Consider the following 26,005-nt stretch of genomic DNA (forward strand, 5'->3'; position numbering starts at 1 on the left):
AAGATTGAGCATCCGCCAGGGGTAATTTTATTGATTTACGTGAAATAATATGTATGATCTGCATTTACGCCCAAAAACAGCTATATCACAAAACTCAATATAATTCCTTCCTGTGATAGGGCTGCGTCTGTCCAGTTAGTCGTTAACATCTTCCAGCCTTAAGCGCTGTGGCTGGCCAGCCTCGTCGTCACAAAATAAGCGTCGGCCATGGTCTCAATGTGCATAATCTCCATATGATGTTAGACCGAGCTTTTGCCGAACAGCAATTCATTGGATTAGGTTAACGACAATCCTAGCGAAAAGCTCCAAGGCAACATACCAGCTGAAACGCAAATAGAACAACATCCAACAACCAATCCCCTCCTCCATCCTCGCCGGATCCTTCTAGAGCTCTCTCCAATTCCCTATTATTCCCACCAACCAACCAACCAACGGCCCCCGAACCAGAAACGGCCCCCAAAAATGAAATGATGGTAAATCACACATGATACGCGCAAGCGCAGTGGAGCTTATTCCGACAACCGCGCTGGCGGATCATCAGCTCTAGCCACACCAACCTCAGCCACCACGACACACCAATAGGAGCTACCACAACCAACCATTCCCCAACTCGTCAGCTCACAATTCCAGGCGCCAGTTCTATAGGGCTAGGAAGGAGGCCTCCTATTTCGAGGCCATAAGATGCGCGTGCTCCCCATCCAACAGTTCACCTGTCAACACAAACAATACGCAATCCACCAACGCGTTCAGCTGCGCCGCAGGCGTCTAGGCAACTGATGAGCTGGAGCGGAGTCACACATTCCTTTCTTCAGCTTCAGCTGCCTCACCGAGGGCGGCTGACGGTGTCAAGAGTTTGTCATGCTTACCATAAGCAACACGATCAGGCGGGCTTAATGGGCCTCGCTGGGTTGGTTGGGGAGGATAGGTGGTGGTGGTGATGATGGTGTGTAGGTGACTCTATGCGGCGTAGGTATCTACATCTCATCCACACCCTGACCGAAGAACCATAAGTTCCGAAACGGCCGAGCAACTACTCGTCGCCATAGCCACCCCCATATCTTCGAAGGCTTCCATTCCACGAGGCCTTCTGCGGGGTGCATGACTGCTCGTGAACCAGTACGGAGGGGGAGTGAGATCAGTATGTGAGATTCGTATTAACATCACGTGATGACTAATCTAATAGGTACCTATTCCCAACACAGCCGCGTGTAAAATCGCACGGTAAGCGTGGCTCTGTAAGCCATAAGCAGACCCTGTGCCCACGATATCGACACGAGGCAGCCGCCGTACGTGCGGCTGATAATTCCAGAGTGTGCCCCGTATCCGGCGGAGTTGGGAAGCTGATTAGACGAGGCTGTGGCGGGAGTGTCCGGCGTCAGAGAGGAGGGGTAGGTAAACACGGGGTGCCGTTCCTTACTGCCGATTTCGAATCCCGTCTCGCGAGTTTGCGGGCCGGTTGTAGGTCGTGGCGTTGGTTGTCTGCCTGGGCGTTAATTTGGTTTCGGACGCCTTGAGCTATAAAGCGTGCGCTGGAGTGGCTGGGGTAGGGGGTTCTAGATTAAGGTTGTATCGTTGTTGTATTGTGCCTGGATTTGTAGGCGAAACCCCCTGTTGATCTGTCACAAAGGATTCTAGTATTCTAGTAACTTGTCACATATAGTGCCACAGGGGGAAGGTGAGAGATTTGATTTTCAATATTTCCATTATGCCGCGCGGTGAGTGGATGGGGAATCTCGAGGAGATGGGTAGATGGGCTGTTACATGTGAGAGAAGAGGGACGCCATCTATGAAGAGAGTGATCGGACATAATCGGGGAGATGTGCATAAAAAGACTCATAAAAGGAGTCACCGAGACGCAGATACCATATACCTTCGCCACATATAACATCCAAAGGCGTGACTCTACGGCCGTACTCTCTGGCCAAAGACTCTCATTCATCTAGGCTATCCTCAAAATCCCGCGAATGCAGCAAGGAAAAAATCAGAAGGCGTAATATAAAACCCGCACGAGCGGGTGCATTCACCTATAAAATCCTACGGGCGACGTTCCTCCGCACGGCTTCTGCACATACAGCGGCGCTGGCTCAGGGGTGTAGCGGACACGGCCGTGCCCGAAACGGTTCTCATTCGTTCTGGTCACCAGATGTATACTGCGAGGCTAGTAGCAACTACCGCAGCCTTAGGCAGCCAGTAAGCTCCAATCTAAACATTCAGCCACAGCCATGATAATTGTGGCGTGCCTTGATTTATACACAGTTAACAGTGCCAGGAGATAATGGCTTAGTCAGTGGCGTATAATGTATCTGTGTCGAAATTTTGACACGGTGGTGCAGTGATGGTCGTTAGTGGTTCATGGCATTTCAGCAAGGCTGAGATCTTGCTTTTTGCTTATTCTAGCAGCTTCGAGATATGGTTACGTTAGAAGCGCTGTCAGTCAGTCGATCACGCATGTGAGCTCTATAATTGCGAGATAGTTGTATCAGGGCGAATAAGGGGAGGGTCGTGACACGAGAGGCAGACATATGTTTTGTTTTACAAGAATGGGTTTCTTTATTCTTGTCTCAAATTGTTATCATTGTGGAAATGAGATTTTTCTTATGAATAATGAGAAAACATATACGGTAAAACCAATGTGTGACCACAAATCAAATCGGATCTAGGGGCTCGATTCTAGTCACACATATTATACTGTTCATATGTAAATGCGATACATATCTCAGTCATCCAATGCCGGCACCCACGGAAGCATTCCAGTAATCTCCGCGCGTTTCTTCTACTCACGTCAGGGGCGATATGCATGATCGATCGTCTGCATTCTCTCAGTGGCGATTATTTCCAACTTCCCAGTTCCATATACTTCATACACAGCTGAACTACTTTCTATACATAAGAAGATATCACAAGTTGTATATTTTGCCACCAGAGCTGCCAACCCCCTATTTCTTCATTATAATATTGGCATTAAATATCAAGCCCAGCTTTACTTGACTCACTCCAATTTCGCCACGTCCTCTCAACATCGACTCTTCCAATGCCTTAATATCTCCATACGCTGTGGCGGTGCGTCAACCACCGAGGCTCCCGGTAAACAATGGGGCTCCAGCCCAAATATTGAGAAACGTCCCCATTATTCGGTCTCTGTGTTTCTCCGAGTGGTCATCTCCCCCACCCTCGACAAGGAGGTGCGGTTGCCTCACGTATTCTCATGTCGAACGAAATGTCTCGATCTCTTCCCTCCGCCCCAATTCGTCGTATTAAGCCGCGTAAGGGGCCGACATCAGCTCGTACAACGGGCGTTTTGGGTGAGACACCTCGGTTCGCTTCCACCAGTAGCCGAGTATTCCGGCATTGTCAGCGAGTTGCAGACCGAGCCTGTATCGCAAAGGGCGCTGAATTATCTCTCTCCTGGCGCCCGGTTCTCGTGCTAGAAGCAGCTCGCGTCTGGCCAAATAACAGGCGTTGCTGATGCCTAGGTACTAGCCAAAGCTAGACCTGGGAACGGTTGGATAGAGCGCTATAGACTCGCTATATTGGCGCTAGCGGGGCGATCCCTTGGAGTGGGCCTCTCACCGAGACACTTTGGGGGAGTGCGTACCATGCACGCTCGCTCCGCCCCCACAATCATGGCGTCGCACCGAAAAGTCTGACAGCACTCACGATGCCTCTTTCACAAGAGTGCCACCGGGGGTTCGTTGTCGACGGCGGTGTGACATGCGTCGCAGGAGGCTTCTGGTTGCCTGGCAGCAACATGCATCCTGAAGCGCTGCTGGCAATTCAATTCAGAAGCAAGGGGTGACTCCTAGGTGCCGGCGTCAGAGTTTTGGTGTTGGCGTTCACTCACCGCCAATCCCATCGACTACCCACCGGAGGGCAGAAAAGTCACGCGTTTGGAATGGAGCCAGCAAGGCGTTCGAGTCTCGAAGACCATGTCGCAGATTCCAGAATGAGGCAGTTGTGAATGGCAGATGTGCCCTCGATCCTGCAACGCTGGGTTGTGGCTTTGGGCATTTTGAACTCTGCTCGCCCAATGTCTTCGAGGGGGCGTGTGTCGAGTCAGACCTGCTCGTCATGCGCCGATGTCCGCGAATAGATTCTGCCAGCGGGGTCTTGGGCATCTTCACCGAACTCTCCATGAGGATACTTCGAATGCAAGTGAGAAATCCTTTCAGGAAACCCAGTCCTGTAGTAAGGCGGATTCTTCTGCATTTTTCTGCAACCCGAGCAAAGGACGCCCAACGACGCAACCTTCAGGCTCACTCGAGTCTTTCGTTGCCTCGAAATCAATGCACAGGAGTCTGATGAATGAAAACAAAATGCGGTTCGGTAGAATCAACGATAACAGGCTTCACAGAGGCAGCCTCGCGATTACTAAAATATTAGAAAGAGGATGAGTTCTTGCTGGTTTAATGTGCGAGGGTAATAATAAAAAGTGATATGTGACGGCGCCCTGACTCGTGAGCGGTCGCCTTGCTTTCGACGAGCTAGGCGAGGCCTTTTTAGAGGCCGCCAGCGCAGTACAATAAATAGAGCATCGAACACAAACCAAAAACAGGATGCTGTCGTGTGCCCGCAATTTCACAGCACGTAATGAGGTGTGGATACCGATATATGGATATGTTGCTGGATTGCGGGATTGCTGGATATTACTCTCCTCTTATAGCCCCCGCATCATACTATACCTCTGCTTCTTCCCGTCGACCTGGGAAGCGAGTTCGAGAAGATGGGCCAATAGGTGAAAGGGGAGGGCGGCCAAACCTGCGGCCATAGGAAATGGAACATGCCTCGCAGAAATTGAAACAAAAGCAATTAAAATAAAGATGACTTCTTTTCTGTCGCTCGGAATACCCGAGATAGACAATGATTTGCCGTTGATTTGTAGAACATGTTGAAGCATGACATGCCGTTGAAGGGACAGAGAGGAAAGATTATGTATGCAAGGGAAGGGCGGGCGATGGTTCCCTCCATTTAAACCCCTAGTTAGGAAAATTCAGCGAACCATTCCAGGAGAATCGAATCATTCTAGGCGAATTGTGGGCGCTTACTTACTTGCGGTGAAAGCGTAAATTGTTTGTTTGCTTTGGGACGACCAGCGAGTTCTCGCATCGGCCGCTCTTTCCCCCGCCAATCTCGAATTTGGACACGCCGTATGATCATGGCAGATTCCTCGCAGACATCGATCGTATGCAAGACACTTCCACATCTAAATACCTTGCCGCCGTCATTGCCATCGGCTGTACAATCCCGGAGATGCATGAGAGCTTCGTATATGCAGTCCTTGCATCTCATACTGAGGAAACGACGATCGTGATCGACACATCAATGCATGAAATCCGATGCGAAGAGTAAAAAAGGTTCGGAAGTGGCTACGGGAAGAAGTGCGGGAAGGTTCGTTGAACTCACGGAGGCAAGGGACCCCACGGGGGCCCGGTGATGTGGTTTGTGCAACTACCCCCAGCCGACATGGACACCAGTGTCACGTCAAATCCCAGCAACTTTCGTCCAAACTTGACTCGCAAACTCCACGTCCCCAACACGAAGGATTTTCTGCGTTGTTCTAAAGGTAGTTTCTAAGACATGGGCATGCTGAAGGGAAATGAATACTATACACTTTATAGAGTAACGTCTCGGTGTCTTTTCTCCCAATGGTTTCTCACATTCGCAATTTAGCCGAAGTGGTGGTTGTCTGTGACAGATCTACGGTCTGGAAATTATTAGGAACGGCGGATTCAGCTAGGTATCCCCTCATCTTCCCTGTGGATTTTCAATGAGTCTCAGCTGATATCTTTAGATTTCTAAGACTGGTCTATGGGTTCTACATGCATGCCATTTCCTGCAATCCTTCAATACCAAGGCCTCTTCTTCCAACCTCATGACCCTCTCCCGCCATGAGCTATCCCCAAATACCAACGAAACCAACAAAAACCAATAAGCCTCATCCCAGGTATTTGATTATGGTCCATTCCTCCGCCTTCCTGTCCAATCCCACGATCAGGACGAACCCAGTTCTTTGTGTCCTTGACTCTCAACCAACGCCTCTAACCGCATTGGGGTATCAATAGCAAAGCAAGGTAAGACTTTACCTGTCTCTCAGAGCTTCTATAAGTGTTCTTGGAAGCTTCTATGCGTCTTTCGAGCCTTCCATGTAGAACAATTTCGAGAAGTTCTATTTATTGGACTGGCAAGCCGCATAACCCTTACCTTCGTGTCGATCGCTTTGTCCTGTCACAAATTCACCTCTCCGCTGCTGATTTCTCAGAAGTTTATCACTTTATCGTATCATCCAGCTCATTTTTGATCGTCGTTGGACAGACCTGAAAAGAACCTGCCAGATCAAACGAGACGCAATGATGCTTCCCAGAATACTCCTGATGCTCTCCCTCCTGGTTCTTGGGGTGTTTGGGCTGAGGGTTCCTAGATCGCCTGATAAGAGTAAGTCTTGTTAAACCCATCAATAGGATTGATATCTAAATAATTCTAGAAGTGAAAGATATCTTTCCTGATCTTTTGGATGCTGGCACCGACGAACTCATGAAAGGGTTGAAGCAGAAGCATTTCACCAGTGTTGATCTTGTCAAGGTACTGAATCATCCCCTGGATCTTGGCAATGTCACTTGACTAACAACTCCAGGCTTACCTTAGACGCATCCAGGAAGTCCAATCGCAACTTCATGTCGTCACGGAGATAAACCCAGATGCCATTTCTATTGCACAGACTCTCGATGCTGAAAGGGCCCATGGAAAACTCCGAAGCGCCCTTCATGGTCTCCCAATGCTGGTCAAGGACAACATCGCCACCAATGACAAAATGAACAACTCAGCAGGTTCCTTTGCCCTCCTTGGTGCAAAGGTTCCGCGGGATTCAACCGTGGTTGCTAAACTCAAAGCCGCTGGTGTCATCATCATCGGCAAATCCAGCATGTCTGAGTGGGCCAACTTCCGGTCTGGTTTTGATAATTCCTGCAACGGCTGGAGTGCCCATGGCGGACAGGTGCTTGGTGCATATGCTGCGGACCAAGACCCGAGCGGGAGCTCGAGCGGAAGCGCCGTCGGTGCATCCCTTGGACTGGCCTTTGCGGCGCTCGGGACTGAAACAAGCGCCAGCATCATCTTCCCCGGCAGTGTCAACAACGCCGTTGGAATCAAGCCGACGGTGGGCCTTACGTCTCGCGCTCTTGTCATCCCTGTCAGCGAGCGTCAGGACACCGTTGGGCCCCTCGCCCGCACTGTCACCGACGCAGCCCACGTTCTCAACATCATCGCAGGTAAGGATCCCAGTGACTCGTACACCAACGCGCAGCCCTTCTCCCAACCGCCCGACTACACCAAATACCTCAAAAAAAACTTCCTGGAGGGAAAACGCATCGGCATCCCGCGCAATGCATTTCTGCCCATTGGTGATTCCAACATCGACGCGCCCATCTTGGCTACCTTCGAGGCCGCTATCAAGGAGCTCAAGGTCGCTGGCGCAATAATCATCGACAACGCCAACTTCTCGCAATGGGAAGAGTACTACAATTCCTCTGTCACCTTCTATGGTGCTGTTAACCTGGTCGTCGCCATCGACTTCATCACCAACCTCCCCCAGTACTTCGCCAAACTGACCACGAACCCAAACGACATCACCTCCCTCAGCGCGCTGCGCGACTTCACGCAACACAACCCGCACGAGAACTACCCCACCCGCGACACTGCGGTCTTCGATGCGGCGCTAACCGTAACCGGAGATAATACAGCGCCAGGCTTCCAGGCGTTCGCGGACCAGACGCACGCGTGGGGGACCTACGGCGGGGTGACGGGGGCGCTGGACACGTACAGGCTGGACGCTCTGGTGATGCCAAGTATGTATGCTCCAGGGGTGCCGGCGCTGGCTGGCCTGCCGATAGTGACGGTCCCGATGGGAAAGTATCCCGCAGGAACGCAGGTGCAGCGGCTAGGGCCGTGTGGGTTGGTAGCGGTGGCTCCGAATGTGCCGATTGGGTTGTCTTTTTTGGGAGCGGCGTGGAGCGAGGAGGAGCTTATCGGGTGTGCTTTTGCATATGAACAGCGCACGTTGGTGAGGGACAAGGTGAGGCCGATTGTCATGCCCACGTCGCAGTTGGAGGATGTGGTGGGCCACTAGTGGTGGGATGGATGAGATGAGGTGTTCAGCGGCTGGAAAGGGGGGTGCTCACTCGTTGGCTGGTTAGCTAGTTTGTGGTTATGTGTGCTGCTGGGAACTGGCGGGACTGGCTGGTAGTACAGAACCACACCTACATACATAATTAGGTGCAGGAGATATAAGATCACAACATCCCCCCGCACCTCTGATCAAAGACATATACCCAAGGCTGCGTCTTTCATCACCTTTTTCTCCTGCAGCCACAATTCTGAGGCACCTCTGTACGTCGGCGCCAACACCACGTGCGGTTAACCCTTTCGGTGATGTGATAATGGATTTGCTGTACATCATGTTGTCACCGCACCCGGACGGTGGGGGTCAAATTGGGGAAGCCGCTGCTGTTGGTGCGGGGGTCGTGCGGGGGTGCACATACAATGCGAACCTCCACGGCGCTGTTGCCTTGCGACATGGGGACTAGTGCATATAGTCGCGGGGTAAGTAAGGCTGACGGTGATAGGTGTTCTTAGTAATGTCGCGCAACAGCCAATTCACGGCTGAGAAAGGCGAACTGTGTTCCTCTACTCTGTGCTTCTCTGTGCTTCTCTGTGAGAGTGTAAGGAGGCTTGTGGAATGGCCCCGTCTGGCAGGTTCATGTCAAAGATGAGGAGTCCCAATATAGCTGGAGGTGCCGCTATATCGTCGTGTGTATCAAGATTCCAAAACCAGACCTGTCGGCGGCCGATGAGCCGGAAGCAAGGTTAGTGATCGCGGGGCTGTGCAGGACCTGCAAACTTACGCAAAATCTTAGCCTAATCCGGCTATACAAATATGAGGGCTACCTCAGAAAATGCGTAGTGCGGCGGCAAGGCAACCACTTCTACTCTGGTCCCACGTAGCCTGGCGGGTTAAGTGGTCCACGTTTTAGTAACCCACTGCTCGAGCCGCTTCTATGGAACGGTGTGTGTCCCACTATCTCAGATCTGCTGCCATGTTACTCGTTAACCTCGTCGATAACCAGAGTGGAAGGTTCAGTTCATGCACATTGCGCACCGCTACTACATCATAGATGGCTTACGCTTCCATGTTCTATTCGTGTGGGTGGTTCGGCACGTTCCCGCGGGATTCCTTGCATAGATAGCGGGCCATGTAGGTCAGTGAACTCCTCCTAGGATTCTAAGATGGCGTAGGTTTGGAACCGGACTTTATGCAGTATTTTGACGCCATGGAATGCCTTGCATAGATCCTGTTCCGACTTCGGTGGATGTTCGAAGCTGCACACTGAATTATATTCCCTTGCCTCCGAGTAAAGCCGATGATCGTTCCTTACTAAATCAATAGACAGAATATTAAATCCCTCATTCAGACGGTCTATCAGATTGATAACGATGGATCTAGCCTCTAAGGACCTATTCTCTCCCACCCTTTTCCCCCAGTTCAAGGCAACTAGCCCATTCCAGAACAACCATGGAGTTATTCCGTCCTAGTTCCAAGAATGTTCTCCCATGGTGTTGTGCCACAATGTGGGCCAAGAGGTTGTGCTTGGCCTACACGCCACGACGCGGGGCAACGTATCGTGTTCGAGAAGTTGACCCCGTGACAGGGGTCCTGAGACCTGGCAAGGCTGTGTCGATGATCGAAAATATCAAGAGCATATGCGCACGTCATGAGGGCTGAATTGCTCAACTAACATCGGGGGTGGTGTGCTGGGTGAGAATTGGTGTGGTGGGCAGCCCTGTGGGATCGCAAGACAGGTCTCGGTGAGTTAGTGGGCATTTTCAAGGCTCGGTCCATTCATTTGGGTGCCTCAATATTGTAGACAAAGGTTTGAATGCAATGGGAGACTGGGAATATATGTAAAAATCAATGCTTTGTACCATGTGGCTTGTTGTAATTGAAATAAACTGTGGCTGATCTCTTTGAAGGACCTGCCGCTTCCACTCACCGAGTAAGCCAAGGATACACAAATTGAAACATCTATTCAAGTATCAGCTTTGTAACCTCGGTAACATGGAATTTGCCTTGCATAGCCTCTATTATCATCTGAGTAGGATCTAGTGGGCTACATGGCAAACATGGCACACGTCACCAAGATCATGTCAGTTCTCATTTCAGTAACTGTTGACATGTTCGTAGTGATCGAGTCTCCCCCCACATTACTCTATTGCAATTTATTGCTGTTAAATTGAATACCTTATGAATTTGGGTGTTAAAAATCCGAATGGTATTGTTGTAATTAATCCGTGGTAGTTGATAAACTATTTTTTTGAGAGGATATTCGGTAATAATTTAATTCTCATAAAACCCGTCAGGGAAAAATATATTCCACCACAGAACCCCAAAACCTTTCGTAGGGATGTAAAACAAACAGGTTAAATCTTCCATATAATCCAGGCCACGCAGGACATATCAACAAGTGATTATAGTAATTGTAACTTTTTGTCTTGACTTTAATGCCCCAGTGGTTAAAACTGGGCTGGGGAATAGTCAACAGATCACGTGATACAGGCTCATTTCGCGTTTCTACCTACCTCACCAACGCCACTACCCCTTGATATTATACCGCCCACACATCACTACAAGATAAGAAACCTTTATCGATGTCTTAAGTCCTTTAACGGGACCATATTTCAGCATTTGTGTTGTATTTTGAGGAGTTTTGTCTAGTTTGCGTTGTAATTTCGACGTGAATCTCGAAGTTTCGTCATCGTTTCCTCTATCTTGTTCTTGAGTGCAGATCTCAGCAAACAGCTTGACTGCAACCAACCTCACAGAACCTACATTCAACAACGCCCAAAACTGCAAGTAACCGTCAAGATGTCGTACCGCGTTGGTAAGGTACCTCTTTTTAGATTCTAGTCTCTGTTTGGCTGTTTGCTGCCACATCCGCAGAAGTAAACAAAAGAACCCACTAACCCTTCTCCCAGAAATTGCCAAACAAGGACGTGCCGGGTGCCAGAACACGCCTTGCAAGGCAGAGGGTATCAAGATCCAGAAGGGCGAGTTCCGCTTTGGGACATGGGTCGAGATGGAGCACGGCGCGAGCTTTCGGTGGAAGCATTGGTAAGTTGTTTGTTCCTTATTTGGAATTCGTTTTGATGGGGCTGATTTTATGGGCAGGGGATGTGTGAGTGGATTCCAGATGCAGAATCTGCGCGAGTATCTGAAGCAGGGAGATCCGGATGGAGAGTACCAGTGGGATTTCATGGATGGGCTCGACGAGGTGCCGGAGGAGTATCAGGAGAAGCTCAAGACAGCTGTTATCGAGGGGAAGATTGCGGATGAGGATTGGAAGGGGGTAAGATTTCACCCTGTCGTGTTTTGTTTGCAAAGACTCACGTATTCAGGATCCTGCGTATAATGAGCTCGGACAGAAGGGCACGCAGCCCAGAGCTAAGAAGGCCAAGAAACCTGCAGAGGGCGAAGATGAGATAGTGCATACCCCTCGCATCACAGCCAGATTACCATGCTAATGAATTTTAGGATGCCGAAGGTGCAGCTCCTACCCCTGCCACCAAGAAGCGCGGTCGCGGCAAGAAAGCCGAAGACAGCGACGAGGAGGACGCGAAGCCAGCCCCAAAACGCGCTAAGAAAGCGAAGAAGGAGGAAGCTGACTCTGAGCCTGCACCCAAGAAGGAACCTGCGCCCAAGAAGGAGCGTCGCAATCGTGCCACGAAGAAAGAGGAATCTGATGAGGATGTCAAGGCCGAGTCGGAGGATGAGGTGATGCCGACCCGGACATCTCGATCTAGGAGAAGCATCGCGAAGAAAGAGGAATCTGCGGATGAAATGGGGGTTGAAGATGAGGCAAAGCCTTCTGTTGAGGTTAAGCCAGCGAAGAAGGGACGCGCTAAAAAGGTCAAGGCAGAGGCTGTCAATGAGAACGGCGCTGCTGAAAGCCCTGTTGAGGAGGCGAATGGCCGCGCTAATGCTACCAATGGGGCCAAGAAAGAACCTAAGGAGGGGCCAGCGGGTGTTAAACCAGAACCGGAGGAAGATGATGTTGTGGACATGTCTGGTAAAGCTACTAAACCCCGTGCGAAGAAGGCCAAGCGCGAGTCTATCAAGAAAGAAGAGCGCGACGACTCAGCTGTTGCTTCGCAGGTGAAGAATGAGGATGCGGATGTGGTGGATTTTAAACCAAAGCGGGGAAGACGAGTCAAGAAGGAGGAAACCCCGGAGGTGAATGCTGAGGACATCGATGATGATGCTGAGGCGGAAGAGGAAGAGACGCGTGGGAAGAAGAGAGCGAAAGTCGAGCAGACTGAGGAGGTGAAGCCCGCTGCGAAGACGAGAACAAGACGTAGTAGGGGTTAGATGGCTTTTGAGGGCTTGGAGGGATGGGGTTGGGTTGATATGCTCGGGGATGGCGATGGTATACTCACATGGATGGAGGTAATCAAAACGAGCTGTGCTGAAGCTGGCATTTGTTGTAACATATTTCTTGGGCAATGCAGCATGCACGAGATCATATACCTAGATAGCTAGCCATATATATTCCTACGGGCTCTGATAATACATTTTAATACAGCAGCGGTATACGCCTCTCACTATCCCTATTTTCTCCCGCTCCCTCTGCTATTCACAGTGACTGACGTCCCTTCTGCTAATCACAGCAACCGACGCCCTCCCACGCCCCTTCAGTCCCTCAAACGCCAAAACAACAACCGAATCACCAACACCGCTTAATACAGGCAAAAAATTACCAAAAAATCAATTGCTCCGGATCACTTACAGCCGGAACATGAACCTGAGCGGGGGCCCGCTTGTCTCGAAGGCGCCCCCCAAACTCGTAGTTCTTCCCCCTGAGCCACCTGGTGTTTTTGTTAGGGGGTGGAAGGGTATTTGGGGGTATATGGTTTGGTTGTGAAGAGGGGATTGGGGATTGGTTTATATTAGGTGTGCTTGAGGGATATTCCCAATTCAACATATTGGCAGATTTTAGCACTTTGATAGTCGAAGACTGTGACAGGTCCACGCAAGACGTGTTGTTAACTGCACTCATTCATACTCCTACGCTGCAGAGCATATATTACGCTTTCACATCAACAGTCGTACGTCGTGAGAAAATACTACTGTATAAAGTGTGATTCTTCATATCTAAAGACACACTAGATCTTCTCGACCCCATCTACGTCACCTCACTCAATCTCCATAACCTCTCTAATAACCTCATGTCCATCCCCCCACGCCCCTTCCGTTCCGTCACTCTTTCCCACTTCTTCAATAACCTCCCATATCCCCCTATCCTCCCCACCCACCTCCCACTTCACCACCCTACTCTCCTTCCCACTCTTAACCTTCAACTCCAACCTCCCCTCCACAACCACAACCCCAATCTCCCTCGACTTCCCCCCCACCTCCTTCCTCACCAAACACGGACTCGCCGTCTCCCTCCACCCCTTCAACCCCTCCCCCACCCCCCCCTCCTCCCCCTTCCCAACAACAGCACGCACCACCGCACACCCCGCTGCCCACCGCAAAAACGTCCTCACCTCCTCCACCGACGGATTCGGCGGCGCCCGACACACCGCCGCAAGCGCGGGCGTGATCTCAACGCGGAAGCGAGTCTGGATCCCCAGATCGGAGCGGAGCTTGATAGTCACGCTCTGGCCCGCGGGTAAGGGGACGAGGAACTCAGCCTCGCGCGAGGAAAGGAGTGCCGCGACGCGTTCTTCTGTGGAAGTTGCCGCGGTCAGGGTGGCTGGGACCAGAGTCGCGGCGGGGACATCAAGGGAGGCGGCGCAGAGGGTGGTGGTTAGGGAGGCGGTAGTGGCGCGCAGGGCGGCAAGGATGCCGATGTGGTGTTCGTATGCGAGGAGGGGGCGGAGGAGGGCGTAGGGTGGGTTTGGGCGTGGGGCGGAGCTGATGGGGGGAGGGGGTTGGGTGCGTCGACGTTGGTTCTGGCGGTGTGCGTGGCTGAGTTCGAGGTGGAGGGCTAGGGAGAGCATGGTTACGATTTCGTCATGGGGGCGGGGTTCGGGAGTGGTGGTAGAGGGGGAGGTGGAGAGGGGCTCGAGGCGGAGGAGGATGCGGGTGGTGGGGGTGAGCTGGCAGGAGATCTCGTCACCGGTCATGCGGACGCTGTGGTTGGCGAGGGTGCGGGCTTCGCGATTGAGTTCTTGCCAGAGCTCTTCTTCGAAGACGGCGTTGCGGGAGCGGAGGACGAGGGTCTCGAGGGGGGAGGAGTCGGGGGCGGAGGTTGAGGGGGCGAGGGCGCCGGTGAGGATGCCGTTGGTTTCGATTTGGATGAGCACGCGCTTGGGGGTTGGGTCGGCGGCGCCGTGGTCGAGGTAGGCGGTGCCATCTGGTTGGCGGCGGAGGGCGGCGAGGCTGCGGTTGCTGAACGCGGGGGCGGCGTCGAAGAAACCGAAGCGCACGCCTAGTGTGTGTTGTTCTTGGGGCAGCTTGCAAGTCTTCCAGCCCTTCTCGTCAACGGATAGAATGGCCTCCCAGTACTTTGTCTCGGCTGCGATTTCAGTCTCGAGGCGTGAGGCGGCGTTCAGGATGGATTCGACGCTGGTGTTGAAGCTTTGGATCTTCCAGCCCTTCCCGACAGCGGCAATGTCCTTCTTGCGAGGCTCAGTGAGGCGCGTGTCCTTGACGCGGTCAGCACCGAGAGTACCTAATGAGACAACCTGCCGCAGGCCATCTGATATCGAGAGGCCGGCTTGTACTGGTTGGTCTTTCGACAGGAGAAGCGCAACGAAGTCGAGTGCGATCATTGAGGCATGGTGTGCTTGTCTGGGAGGGTGGCGTTAGTGAATATCCTGTTTGCAATTGCATATCGGCGAATCTCACTCTAATTGGGCCAGCATCTCGGCCTTCGCGTCCATCACTTCCTTCTGGCGATCAGGCGCTGCTTCGGTCTCATCCTCGGTGCTCATGTCCTCATTGTCTGCGGCAGCCTCATTCTCGCCCTTTGCAATCTCTTCCAGAAGGTCTTCTTCGGTGAGGTTCCTGAATTGGCCTCTTTCGGCATTGATTCGAGATATGAGAGTCGGAAGCGCAGAGCCATTGCCTTCTTTGGTGGGCCATGGTCGCAAGGACATGGGGAAGTTGTCGGGTATGCCGCTCATTGTGGTGTTTTTGGCGGTTCAAACGTTACTGGTATGCAGTTGCCGCCCTCACTGTCTCCTAGGAAAACAACTGAAGAGCAGCAAATAAGCAGGAACAGTTCACCGAGCTCTCAAAGAGCTATACCAATCAACAACACCACTGTCTGAAGCTGTGATATTCTTAGCGCTAGCCGCCTATCAACAACCCACCTACTACCATCACCACATAACCACAGCCTGCGAGCTAACGGGACAATCGGACCGACACTTTTTCCGATCAGCTTTAAAATGCCCACTGGTAATTATGTAAGCGGCCGATCGGCCGCCGACGCTACCAAGTACCCACCTACCACCGTTCTTCGTACGTGTACATGCGCTGGTGAGCAAATGCTATCACCCAATCTCAAGCTATCAGTGGTCACTGAGTGGTCAGTTAGTGCTCCATCACTCTATCCTGGCAATCGGCGAACACCAAAAAGTTCAACCTCAACTCATCCCACCCACTTCTAGCCCCACCCTTACAGCATCATACTTTAGAATTCTTGTCACAGTTGCCCCTCACTCCCTACAGCTCAATAATAATCTTTATCTCCCTCAAATATTTGTCCTTTTCTCTAGAAACAATATCCTCGAATATCGAAATAACCTCATCTTTTTCCTGTACATTCTACCCCCGAAGTGATCGTAGATAGCACAGTTCTGTGACGTACATACACCCCCACCTTCCGTATCTTCCCTTGGCAGCTTCTCACAGCATTTTAGGCCCCAGATCGGGTTTTGCGCAAGTTCTACCTATTATTATCGGCACGAACTCCAAGAGATCGCAAATATGGGCATGCTCGATCCCAGACCGAATGGCCAGAAGGCCGAGTTGCTTCCCAATGGCAAGAGACGCAAAATTGCCATGATGACGAGTGGCGGTGATGCGCCCGGAATGAACGGAGCTGTACGAGCTGTCGTCCGATCCGCCATTGACGAAGGCTTCGACGCATACTGTATATACGAGGGCTACGAGGGCCTTGTGCAGGGTGGAGATCTCATAAAGAAAATGTCGTGGGGCGATGTCAGAGGCTGGCTCTCCGAGGGCGGTACGCTGATCGGAACCGCACGGTGCAAGGCATTTTACGAACGCCCTGGGAGACTGAAGGCTGCCAAGAACATGGTTATCAATGGAATTGATTCCCTCATTATCTGCGGTGGAGATGGCTCCCTCACTGGTGCGGACAAGTTCCGATTTGAGTGGCCCGGCCTGCTGGAGGAGCTGGTGCAGACCAAGGAACTCACCGAAGAAGAGATCAAGCCCTTTATGCACTTGACGATCGTTGGTCTGGTAGGATCTATCGATAACGACATGTCGGGTACGGATGTGACGATTGGTTGTTTCTCGGCGCTGGCACGCATTTGCGAGATGGTCGATTACATAGAAGCTACTGCGTCGTCACACTCCCGTGCGTTTGTTATTGAGGTTATGGGCAGGCACTGCGGCTGGTTGGCCTTGATGGCCGGTGTTGCAACTGGCGCAGATTTTGTCTTCATCCCCGAAAAGCCCAGAGCAGACAACTGGCGTGAGGAGATGTGCACAATTATCGCGAAGGTGAGTAACTGCCCTGGTTACCAGGCTAGCTTACTAATCCAATATAGCACCGCGGAGTCGGAAAGCGGAAGACTATTGTTATCATGGCTGAGGGTGCCAATGACCAACAAGGGAATAAAATAACGCCTGAACAGGTCAAGGACTTGCTCGCCGACCCAAAGGGCCTTGCACTCGATACAAGAATCACAACCCTTGGACACGTTCAACGTGGAGGGTCAGCATGCTCGTTTGACCGAACATTGGCCACACTGCAGGGAGTTGAGGCTGTGAGAGCCGTCCTTGATGCGAAGCCAGATACACCCACATGTTTCATCGCAATCAACGAGAACAAGATTGTTCGAAAGCCACTGATGAAAGCCGTCCGCGATACACAAGAAGTCGCAAAAGCTATTCAAGCCCGCGACTTTGACAGGGCGATGGGTCTACGTGATACGGAGTTCGCAGAGATTTATGCTTCTTACTTGATAACTACTGCGACATCTCTTGACAAAGCTTTGCATTTGCCATCCCAGAAGGTTTGTACCCACAGTCCCCTTACTAGGTCAATATGTCTAACGCTTTTGTCAGTGCATGCGTATTGGTATCATCCACGTGGGAGCGCCGGCTGGTGGCATGAACTCGGCAACGCGAGCCGCCGTAGCATACTGCCAGACCCGGGGGCACACCCCAGTCGGCATATACAACGGCTTCGCCGGCTTTACGAGACACCACGGCGATGAGCCGCTCGGAGCTGTTAGAGAGTTCGATTGGCTCGAGGTTGACAACTGGGCTTCCAAGGGCGGATCAGAGATTGGCACGAACCGAGAGCTTCCAAACGACTCCGGAATGGCTACAGTCGCAGAGCTAATTGCGAAATACAAGATAGACGCCATTTTCATGGTCGGTGGCTTCGAGGCGTTCCATTCTATGTCCCAGCTCCGCAAAGCAAGGAAGGAATTCCCGCAGCTGGCTATCCCCATGGCTCTCCTGCCAGCTACGATATCAAACAACGTCCCAGGCACAGAATACAGTCTCGGGTCAGACACCTGCCTCAACGAGCTTGTCCGCTACTGCGACACGATCAAGCAATCCGCATCCGCCTCCCGCCGCCGCGTCTTCGTCATCGAAACTCAAGGCGGCCGCTGCGGCTACGTCCCCGTCCTCGCGGGCCTCAACGTCGGCGCCACCGCCGTCTACACCCCCGAAGAAGGCATCAGCATCGACATGCTCGCCGCAGACATCCGCCACCTCCGCAAGGCCTTCGCCGAAGACTCCGGGCAGTCCCGCGCCGGCCGCCTCATCCTCGTCGGCGAGAAGGCGAGCAGCGTCTACTCCGCCAAGCTGATCGCGGATATCATCCGCACCGAGGCGCATGGACGCTTCGAGTCGCGCGATTCGATCCCAGGACACGTGCAGCAGGGCGGCACGCCGTCACCGATGGACCGCATCCGCGCCGTGAGACTGTCGATCAAGTGTATTGAGCACCTTGAGAAGTTCGCGGGCGCGTCGGCGCGGACGATCGCGGACGATGCGCTGAGCAGCAGCGTGATTGGGATCCGTGGCGCGAGCGTGACGTTCACGTCGATGGAGCATGTGGAGTCCAAGGAGACAGATTGGGCGAATCGTAGACCGCTGGAGGTGTTCTGGGCGGATATTGAGCCGGTTGTTGATACGCTGAGTGGGAGGCCTGAGATCCCGAGGCCGGAGCCGGATGTGAAGGGGCAGAGGGCGAAGGATATTAAGAGAGGGCTTGTGAGAGGCCCTGTATAGAGCTAGAAATAGGGTTGTTTCAGTTGGGCTCAAAATTTGCACCTGTAGCACCTTTAGAATATGATGAACGAAAATATTTTTAACGGGGCTGGCTAGTTGTCGCGATATTTCAGTATATTTGGAGTTGTTCCTGGCACTCATGTCACATGTCTTGGCGCTAAAACCGCTGCATTTCAAAATACATCGCCAAAACTCCTTTGGCTTCTCAACAACAACTGGACACCTGGCCATACGGCTCGGTATTGCGCAACGAATAATGACAACCAGTTTATCTCTCAGCTAAGTTCACGTGGCATGCAATCCGAATCTCTCCTCTTTGTCTTTTTTTCTTCCGTTGCCGCTCGCGTCAGCACCGTTTCTTTGTTTTTCGAAGGTGTTGGGTTGAAATCACTCGCAACCTGCTACATACAGACTCTGCCTTTGAAGCAAAGATCTATATCGGACTGCCGTTTGCGGATTGATCTTATGGGTTACTCCTGCTTTCCAGATTGGCTTGAAGATGCAACTTGGAAAGAAGAACTGTCTACAAGGCCAAGCCGCAAGAGTAACCCATGAGATCGATCCTATATACTCGCGGTTGTAGAACGACCGCGAGTATTTAGGGGTGTCGATTGACTATCCTTCAAATGTCCCCAATACAATAGCATAGCTATGCTAATGCATCCCAAACCATGATACTGACTCTCTATTTCACCGCTTCCCTGTTATTTGGCTTGTGTGCTTTCAAATGTACGAATTCGGAGTCTGCACCATTGACTTGGCTTGCGGTGGGCGACAATGGCACATCTCCTTTCAAAGAGTTATCGAGTTATTTCTTTGTCAACCTTCCGGATGCGTCGATCATTCAACTCTCATATGCACTCCTACGAGTTCCTCGCAATGTTATAATGGCGTCCTGGCCCCCTTCAAAGATTTAAAGAATTGGCCACTGCAGCAAACTTTGCGATCGGCTGATTCTATTGTCCATACATACTTGACATTATTCCCAAATCTCATTCAATCGTCAAAACACTTTTTTGCAGTCGCATAGGTCGACATCTATCCCAATGGCTGCCATCCCGATAAGCCCTCCTCCATATGCCGAAAAAAGCCCCAGAACACCGCGGAAATCCAATACGAATCCCCTCGGAATTCTCAACTTTGGGACCCCAGGGAATACACCGAGGAAAATAACGAAACAACGCTCTCGACATGACACTCCAGGCTCGGTGGCCAATAAGGCATACTTCAGCGCTAGTCCTGATGTCGTAAAGGAATTCTTGGTATGCCTAGCAAAAGGATGGGCCCCTGAGCACACAAGTGGAGATAGGCACCTTTGTGGAGTGTATGCTCTGCACCAATCCTTCCGAAGCATGATGGGCGGGACCCAAGCCTTGCGGGGATTCGGATTCAAGGCCTTGAAGGATGAAATCGGTAGCGAGAGGTTCAAGACATTTCACAGAAACGCCATAAGAAGCCGGATGGAAAAGTTCGGCTTTCAAGGGGCTGATTTGGATGAAGCGGTGAAACAAGCAATAGACCAAGCAGGTTTTGGGAACAACGACTTCTATAGTGTCGAGGAATTGTCAGAGTTTGTTCGATATATCAACAGGATGTATAACGTTCAATATCGGCTTGGAATCGTCTCAAAGTTTGACAAGCGGATACCATCGGCTTACATTGTCGAAGGCGACGACCCCCTCAACCAGCTACATTACCGAGTTATTTGGCTCTATAATATCGATAACAATCATTGGGAAAGCTTCGGCCCAAAGTCTAGCGAGGATGGCCGGAAAGCTCGACGCAAATGGAGGCTTCTAGAAAACTTAGAGACGGTGGTGAATAACGGCCTCTATAGAGTCACGGTTGCCACGGAAGGAGTCCCGGCCGAGTATACCCTGACAACCCTTATTGACCAGTGGGTGTTTCAAGTGGCACCCCCAGAGGGCCTCGAGCCAAGAGAGGGCCTCATTTATGTCCACACCACCAAGGGCCCCAATTCGGACAGCTGGCGCGTCGTCGGCGAGTCGTCCATGGAGACGATTCGCCATCAAGAAGGATTCATACCTTTAGCCAACCTCGAAGTAGTCAACACCTACATAATTCCTCATGATCGAAGAGGGATGGTGGAGAAATCCAGGAAACCTACAAATATTTTAGACCAGCGAACGGGAAAGCGAAAGCGGACGCCACCACCCCCGGAACAGCCACCTGCCCCAGGCGGGACTTCCGGTGCCGCTCCTGGTGCTACTGGGGGATGCACTACAATCGGGGCTACCACAGAAGGTCAGGAACAGCCTGGTCAGGAGCAGCCTGGTCAGGAGCCAATACCAACGGGGTTGCCTGGTCGCGTTACGGGCCCTCAGAACGATCTGCCGATAACCCCCGGGAATGACGGCCCAACTGTCAGAGGGCCAGTCGAAACGCCTACCTGGATTGAAGGGCCACAGGCCAAACGGGTAGAACCTCGGATCCAGCTGCCACCAACCCCCGGGAGTAATGGCATAACTTTCAGAGGGCCGCAGACCAACCAGCCAGGGGGCCTAATTATCCAGATTCCGGAGCCAGTGATTGTACAGCCAATCCCGCCGCCTGACCCGCGCCCAAAGGTAATAGGCCCCAACACGCCCCTCACAATCTCGACATTTGTCAACCGCCGAGCATTCGCCCCCCGCCCCCGCCCCGACTCGACACGCGGCCCATCCCTCGGTGCGCACCCCCGCCTCCCCCCCGGCCGCCCCAAGAGCAGAACAATGGCCGAGTTCACGGCAACGCGCAACCTGAAGAACGACTGGGCGCGTACGCGCTTCCTGAACTTCTTCCTAGCCGACGTCCCCGACACCGACGCAGACGGGAAGCGCTTCAGCCCCAATCACGACCAGCCATACCACCAGGACCAGGTCCTGCTCGCCCTCGACGAGACCTATGAGCCTGGTATCCCAGGGCCTGTGCGCGTGCGCACCTTCGATGAAGATGAGGGGTGGGCGCACTCAGCGAACTTGCGGAAAATCACGGATCCATTCGGCCTCGATCTCAATAGCGCTACCACGCAGTATAGTATGGACCCCAACGAGGCCTTCCGCGAGGACCTGTACCCGACGGCCTTCTTGAGGGGTCTATGCCAGGGCTCGCGCATCGATCCGAATGGAAGCAGACAGGAGATCATGGCGGGGCTGGCGGCGCACCGGATGGAGCTGGGGGTGCCGCTTATCTTGTACCGCCTCGTTGAGGCGGTGGGCGTCTTCTTCAAGGACGACTTGGTGCGTGTTCCCGGCGATCCGCTGGCGAATCCAGACGAGAAATTCCGGGCGTTTGGGCTGGAGCCGCATAAGCGTGGATATGTGAGGGGACGAGATCTAGTAGCGGAGCCGAGGTCATGGGGTGCGCGGGTGAGGCCTCATGTGCATGGGTTGACTGCGCCGTTCGATGTGAAGTGGGCGCTGCCGCCAGGGAATGTTAAGGATTTGGTGCCGCTGGGGTCGAAGTTGTCGTTGCATGGGTTGAACACGCCGCCGAGGGAGGAGAATGGTGAGGTGGAGGTTGGGGGAACGGGTTTTGCGCCTGCGGGGCCGGTGGTGCCTTCGCGACGCCCAGGGCAGGTTTATATGACAAAGGATGGAAGACCGAGTTTTTTCACTCCCGAGTGAACGGAGCGCTAGAACGATGTTATTATTTTGTTTTTGTAGTTGGTTAGATTCATAGTTATACTCGGCAATCTTTTAAATGCTAGCTTGTCCATGGGTTCGAAAGTGACACTTCGAATGGAAACATACTGACAAGAAAACATCAATGGAAAGACATCATAGGATTCTCTAGTGGAGCAATTTGAAATCGTTTCCTGAGTATTCATGATCCTCAATAAATCAACGAATCTGATTGTTAACAAACTATGCACGTTACTACGCTGCACAGTATAAATTATTTATTAATTTGGGTATGACCACCGACGCCCCCATTTAACCGACAAGACTATATACATATATACATCATAACATTAACGAGATACGGGAACCATTCCCTAAACTCCCTGGTCCCACGAGGTCTTCCCCGTCGTGAGCGTGCTGCAACTACTACGGCCCTTCATTTCCAAGCTCGCAGCCCTATCAGCAGGGCTAGTTTCCGTAACCCACGACTTCTCCACGCGGATCACGTTGTCTGCCGCCGTCAACCCGTCGCCGCCTTGGCTGTGGAGCTCGAACCTGTTACTGGTATGCCGCATTTTGCTGGCGAGCTTCACATTTATCGATTTGGCCCAGCCGGGTGTGGTGGGGGTGCGTGTTGCTTCACTCATTTCAGTGGAGGGGAACGATTTGGGGATGATCTTTACTATCAGGGGGCGGAGGCATATGAGACTCGAGCAGATGACTGCGGTGAATGATTCGAGGATACTCCATATAACAGGGTCGACGTTGGCATCTGTCCGGAATTAGCAACACAACTACATTGGCATTGTGGGGGCGGGCAGTCAACATACAAGTCAAATCGATAGTCGTGCCATACGAGACAATATATTTGAGACGAATAATGGAAGTGATGGAAGCGCTACATTTTTCACGTCAGCAAAGATACCGCGAAGACCAGATGGAGTGTACTTACAAAGACCCAATGGCGAACATGAAGACCAAAACCAGCCTCTTCTTCAGACTCAGTGTCAATCCATTCAACTCGTAAACTGGGAGGAACATGATAACGATGTCCTCGAAAATGCTCACTGCAGCACCCGAATACACGAATGCCTGCTGATCCGCGCATTTTCCAACTACCGACTGGTCCCACGAGACTGCAACGGGTATGCACTGGAAGACAACGACGCAGACGAAAATAATGGTGCGGCAAGCCATCCACACAAGTGATATGTGGATGATACGGCGAAACTGTCTGTCAGGGAAAATCCGAAGGTATAAAAAGAGAATAGAGACCTTTGCCAGGCCTTGTACAAGAAGATAGAAAATTTGGGAAATGTAGTAGAGCTATGCTGATAAGCTGGTGAATGTAAAAGGGGCGGGGGAAGAATTGTACCTTCCTAAGTATTATGACATTTTTGGGGTCAACGTCCCAGAAGTGCCTTCCGAAGCCGAGTGTAGCATCTAAAGTCATTAGTTTCAACGTGGAACTGGTATGCATCAAGGAGGGTCATACTGTAAATTGGAATAACAACCATTGGAATCATCAGGATCTGTCCAAGATCGTTAATAAAGGTATCAGTAGATTGGATTTCGGGTCTTCTTACAGCTGCAACCACAACTGCCCAATCGTCTAACCATAATCTGTTTGATACAAGGCTCCTGGAGACAAATCTCAGGGCAATAATAGGAAAGGTTATTGCGGAGATTATGATAACGTCTCGTATAATCTCCGCACTCCGTGAAGGTTGTGGGATATCGTAGCATATTCCATTTTGGAGAATGAGTGTCGCGGCTGTATAAATCAGCGTCAAGCCATAGTCAAGGAAAAGACTCGAAGTGAAGTGCTGGGAGTATATACCGGCTTGGTCTTCAACTTTGCATGTTTCCACAACGCAGACTGATACTTGTAATTGCAAGTCCTCATTCGAACAAAAGCAATTTCTAACGTCAAGCAGCTCGCACCCGGCTGCCTTTAGCGTTGTCACACTACATTTTTGCTGGGGAAGGTGTTAATAAGTTCTCAGGCCGAGTTACAAACAGATATCTTACAGCACATGGCGGCACCTTCGTGAATGCCTCTACTAATCGGTTGGTCTCGGATTCTGCGAGGGCGACATTGAGCAAAGACGCTATAGATACGAGGATGCCCAGGATGCGCATCTTGCAAAGCTGATGCAGACAGACACAGGTGCGACGAAAAAAGAAGGCACAGACATGGTGTTCAAATAGATTCCATAGCCTTGATAATGTATAGGCTGGCAGCTTTGCCCGCAACTGCCCCACAGCGGCCAAGAGCGGGGTGAACAGGGTGAATAGGGGTCGGGACACACTTTCTAGGACTAAATTGTTGTGAATGTCCGATCATAATCCATAGCATGTGCCGTGGCGTTGATGCCGGTACTCCACAATCCAGGAAGCGATATGTGGGGAAGGTGGAGTCCCGATCATCCTCGCTCCGTGTCTTGGAGTAGCCTGGCGGAGATCTTCTGTATATCTGGATTGGTAGACACGGGGATAATCGCACAATAATCCACAATCGAACAACGAACCGACGGGATGGCATTTAGACAGAGACATATCGGTAATTGGGTCTGTAAGCTTCGATTCGAAGTCTGGTACTCTAACGGAGAACTAAGGCTGATTATCATCAACTCAGCCAACAACTACGGTTTTCGCCTTTGATCTTTCATCATTTATCTACCTGCACACTACATCGGTTGTCGGCATGACATTACTCGTGTAGCTTTACTCTTCTCTAGCGGTTTGAACCGCGCAAAACTATTGCGGCCCCCGTTCTAGCTAACTCATTTTTCTTAAAACCAATATACTTGGCTGCGCTGAAGACTAACACTCTGTTCCGGTGCATATGGCCCAAGTGGATGCGTACCTTGCCCTCTACTATGGCCTAACTCGGCTGTGGCGTTGATCAGTGGATTTTTACAAAAGCAGCTGCAAAATTGATGACGCAGGGTTGGGGGGAACTCGTCGAAGGATCTCCAGGACCTCGGTAGGGTAACGCAGGGGCACAGGGGTAGGCCAATAGTGCAGGGCAAGGCCGGGGAAGGAAAGACATGGGGAGAGACATGGGGTTGCCCTTCCCATCACAATATTTCGCACATCATATTGACAGCGGCACAGTCAGTATACAATTCAGTAGGGGAGGTGATACTATCCGCAAATCACGATTACCCCTTTTATAGTAAAGGGCGACCGAGCACTCTACATCAACGGAACTCAAGATTCCATAGAGTAAATACAACGTCTAATTATTATGACACCATCATGACCTATGGCTTTGATAACTAGGTTGTCGGCTCGATTCGCCTATTTCTCCCGCCCACGCTGGGTTTTTCGCTGTGTTGGTGTTGTGATGTCGGCGCTGTGTTTGTGGCTTGACACCGCTGGCTTGGCTGCTGGTACTTGTGGGGGCGGGGAACCCATTAACTGCGGGGTCTCCTCTCAAAAATGTCTACATCCGAACTTAACATGTGGAGCTGAGAATTGCACTATGAAGACCATGAGACCGTGCTTTTCTTCTCTTACTATTATGTACACCGCAGTTATTTCGTGCTCTGTACATTATATACCGATCGACGCTCCCCTCGTCCGGCTGAGACCTGTATGGTGTTTTACTCTCCGGATGCCGTCAATAGTCTATCTGTAGCCCTGTCGACAAGCCTTCACCATGCTGTGGATCATGTTGGATCTTCTGGCCCATGTTACTCAACAAAGCCACGGTGCCGGAAGATGACTGCCCCAAGGATGCAGGACTTCCGTGGCGGGCCGGATATTCCTCCACAACTAGCTTGCGATTGACATCGATGCCCTCAACAAACTAGGCGACTACCGACTGCCGGCCTACATGTCTTGCCCTGCCGTGGAAGCATGTCCGGAGTAAGATACC

The 26,005-nt window shown here is 51.7% G+C and overlaps 7 protein-coding genes across 7 annotated transcripts; 4 read left to right on the forward strand and 3 right to left on the reverse strand.

Annotated features, from left to right (window-relative positions):
• Window positions 1-3,667: 3,667 nt before the first annotated feature.
• VE01_02820 (uncharacterized protein) lies at window positions 3,668-4,133 on the reverse strand (the record flags this gene model as incomplete). The annotated part of the gene is made up of 2 exons (XM_018272324.1): window positions 3,668-3,799; window positions 3,861-4,133. The coding sequence occupies 2 exons, from the start codon at window positions 4,131-4,133 to the stop codon at window positions 3,668-3,670; spliced, it is 405 nt and encodes a 134-aa protein (XP_018133234.1).
• Window positions 4,134-6,344: 2,211 nt separating this feature from the next.
• On the forward strand, window positions 6,345-8,119 carry VE01_02821 (uncharacterized protein; the record flags this gene model as incomplete). The annotated part of the gene is made up of 3 exons (XM_018272325.1): window positions 6,345-6,429; window positions 6,479-6,576; window positions 6,629-8,119. The coding sequence occupies 3 exons, from the start codon at window positions 6,345-6,347 to the stop codon at window positions 8,117-8,119; spliced, it is 1,674 nt and encodes a 557-aa protein (XP_018133233.1).
• A 2,544-nt stretch (window positions 8,120-10,663) lies between these two features.
• MEC1_2 (serine/threonine-protein kinase M1) lies at window positions 10,664-12,640 on the forward strand. The gene is made up of 5 exons (XM_018272326.2): window positions 10,664-10,928; window positions 11,023-11,158; window positions 11,216-11,393; window positions 11,443-11,529; window positions 11,579-12,640. The coding sequence occupies exons 1-5, from the start codon at window positions 10,913-10,915 to the stop codon at window positions 12,410-12,412; spliced, it is 1,251 nt and encodes a 416-aa protein (XP_018133236.1). The 5' UTR covers window positions 10,664-10,912; the 3' UTR covers window positions 12,413-12,640.
• Window positions 12,641-13,167: 527 nt separating this feature from the next.
• Window positions 13,168-15,349, reverse strand: SRB4 (RNA polymerase II mediator complex subunit). The gene is made up of 2 exons (XM_018272327.2): window positions 14,897-15,349; window positions 13,168-14,839 (listed from the first exon to the last, which is right to left on the reverse strand). Exons 1-2 carry the CDS (start codon window positions 15,172-15,174, stop codon window positions 13,237-13,239), a joined length of 1,881 nt encoding a protein of 626 aa, XP_018133235.1. The 5' UTR covers window positions 15,175-15,349; the 3' UTR covers window positions 13,168-13,236.
• A 205-nt stretch (window positions 15,350-15,554) lies between these two features.
• PFK1 (6-phosphofructokinase, alpha subunit) lies at window positions 15,555-18,585 on the forward strand. Its single transcript, XM_018272328.2, has 4 exons — window positions 15,555-15,859; window positions 15,916-16,747; window positions 16,795-17,262; window positions 17,315-18,585. Exons 2-4 carry the CDS (start codon window positions 15,983-15,985, stop codon window positions 18,494-18,496), a joined length of 2,415 nt encoding a protein of 804 aa, XP_018133230.1. The 5' UTR covers window positions 15,555-15,859; window positions 15,916-15,982; the 3' UTR covers window positions 18,497-18,585.
• On the forward strand, window positions 18,586-22,260 carry VE01_02825 (uncharacterized protein). The gene has a single exon (XM_018272329.2). The coding sequence runs from the start codon at window positions 19,543-19,545 to the stop codon at window positions 22,120-22,122; it is 2,580 nt and encodes an 859-aa protein (XP_018133229.1). The 5' UTR covers window positions 18,586-19,542; the 3' UTR covers window positions 22,123-22,260.
• A 122-nt stretch (window positions 22,261-22,382) lies between these two features.
• On the reverse strand, window positions 22,383-24,438 carry VE01_02826 (uncharacterized protein). Its single transcript, XM_059463480.1, has 8 exons — window positions 24,151-24,438; window positions 23,960-24,098; window positions 23,706-23,893; window positions 23,615-23,651; window positions 23,495-23,562; window positions 23,072-23,445; window positions 22,950-23,017; window positions 22,383-22,891 (listed from the first exon to the last, which is right to left on the reverse strand). Exons 1-8 carry the CDS (start codon window positions 24,259-24,261, stop codon window positions 22,494-22,496), a joined length of 1,383 nt encoding a protein of 460 aa, XP_059319952.1. The 5' UTR covers window positions 24,262-24,438; the 3' UTR covers window positions 22,383-22,493.
• Between the last annotated feature and the right edge of the window lie 1,567 nt (window positions 24,439-26,005).

The sequence above is a fragment of the Pseudogymnoascus verrucosus genome (genome assembly GCF_001662655.1).
Source record: "Pseudogymnoascus verrucosus strain UAMH 10579 unplaced genomic scaffold scaffold_7, whole genome shotgun sequence".
In the NCBI taxonomy this organism is placed as follows: domain Eukaryota; kingdom Fungi; phylum Ascomycota; class Leotiomycetes; order Thelebolales; family Thelebolaceae; genus Pseudogymnoascus; species Pseudogymnoascus verrucosus.